General features: G+C 52.0%; 1 protein-coding gene across 1 annotated transcript; it reads right to left on the bottom strand.

The window, feature by feature from the left end:
• Positions 1–236: 236 nt before the first annotated feature.
• On the bottom strand, positions 237–963 carry VOLCADRAFT_101544 (uncharacterized protein; the record flags this gene model as incomplete). The annotated part of the gene is made up of 2 exons (XM_002959986.1): positions 237–388; positions 797–963. Coding segments are annotated over 2 exons (318 nt in total), but the record flags the coding sequence as incomplete, so codon positions are not given.
• Between the last annotated feature and the right edge of the window lie 64 nt (positions 964–1,027).

Below are 1,027 nucleotides of genomic sequence, written 5' to 3'. Positions count from 1 at the left end.
GACAGACAGTCAGACAGACAGACAGACAGACAGACAGACAGACAGACAGACAGACAGACAGACAGACAGACAGACAGACAGACAGACAGACAGACAGACAGACAGACAGACAGACAGACAGACAGACAGACAGACAGACAGACAGACAGACAGACAGACAGACAGACAGACAGACAGACAGACAGACAGACAGACAGACAGACAGACAGACACTAGGCGCGCGCTCGGCCCCTTACATGTACGAATTCCACAGCCAACCGCTCGCCGTACGGCTTGAACTTGCCCTGTCGTACAAGGCTCCCGCGTACGGCTGTTAAGTCATTGAGTATTATGCACGCTTCTTGCGGGTTGTTGGTCAACTTGCAAATCATGAATAGGGCATCCTGGCCTGTTGTGCGTTGAGATGCGGCGATTGGGGATGGTATAAGTTCAGAACGAAAAAGGGGATTGGATGGATGATACATGCCACAGCCATGGCACCCAGAGTCTGGGTGCTCTCTTAATGACGACAAACTGATGCATGATATGACGGGGCTGTAGATGTGACAGCTTTCCCTGGTAGCATGGTACGGTGTTGCTGACAGGTTCTGGTTCCTTTCATGGAGCTAGCGAATAGATATGTGTGGCATCCTTGCTTGTTTGTGCGTCATTTGTTTATTGTTGCTTTTGTTACGTCATCATGTTACGTCATCATGTTACGTCATCATGTCGAACTTGGAGTTACTGACAGCTAGGGTGTGTCCCCAATATTAGCTCAACTTCAGCAGCAATCTGGAGCTTGCGGATTGCTGTGCACCTGTGGCCGAGTGGTTAAGGCGCCGCCCTGCTAAGGCGGTGAGGTTTCCCCGCGTGCGTTCGAATCGCATCGTGTGCGGCATTGGATTTTGGTCCATGTAGTCCCACAGGCACTCCCACAGGCACTCCCAGCAGATCGCTGGCTTCCGGCCATCAAACCTGCAGCAGCTGCGGTTGTCATCCTACGGTGACAGCACCTCAGCAGCTGGGTTTTCCATGTCGTGTCACAGTT

Source organism: Volvox carteri (genome assembly GCF_000143455.1).
Source record: "Volvox carteri f. nagariensis unplaced genomic scaffold VOLCAscaffold_2435, whole genome shotgun sequence".
Classification (NCBI taxonomy): Eukaryota; Viridiplantae; Chlorophyta; class Chlorophyceae; order Chlamydomonadales; family Volvocaceae; genus Volvox; species Volvox carteri.
This window is presented reverse-complemented; position numbering and strand designations above follow the sequence as displayed.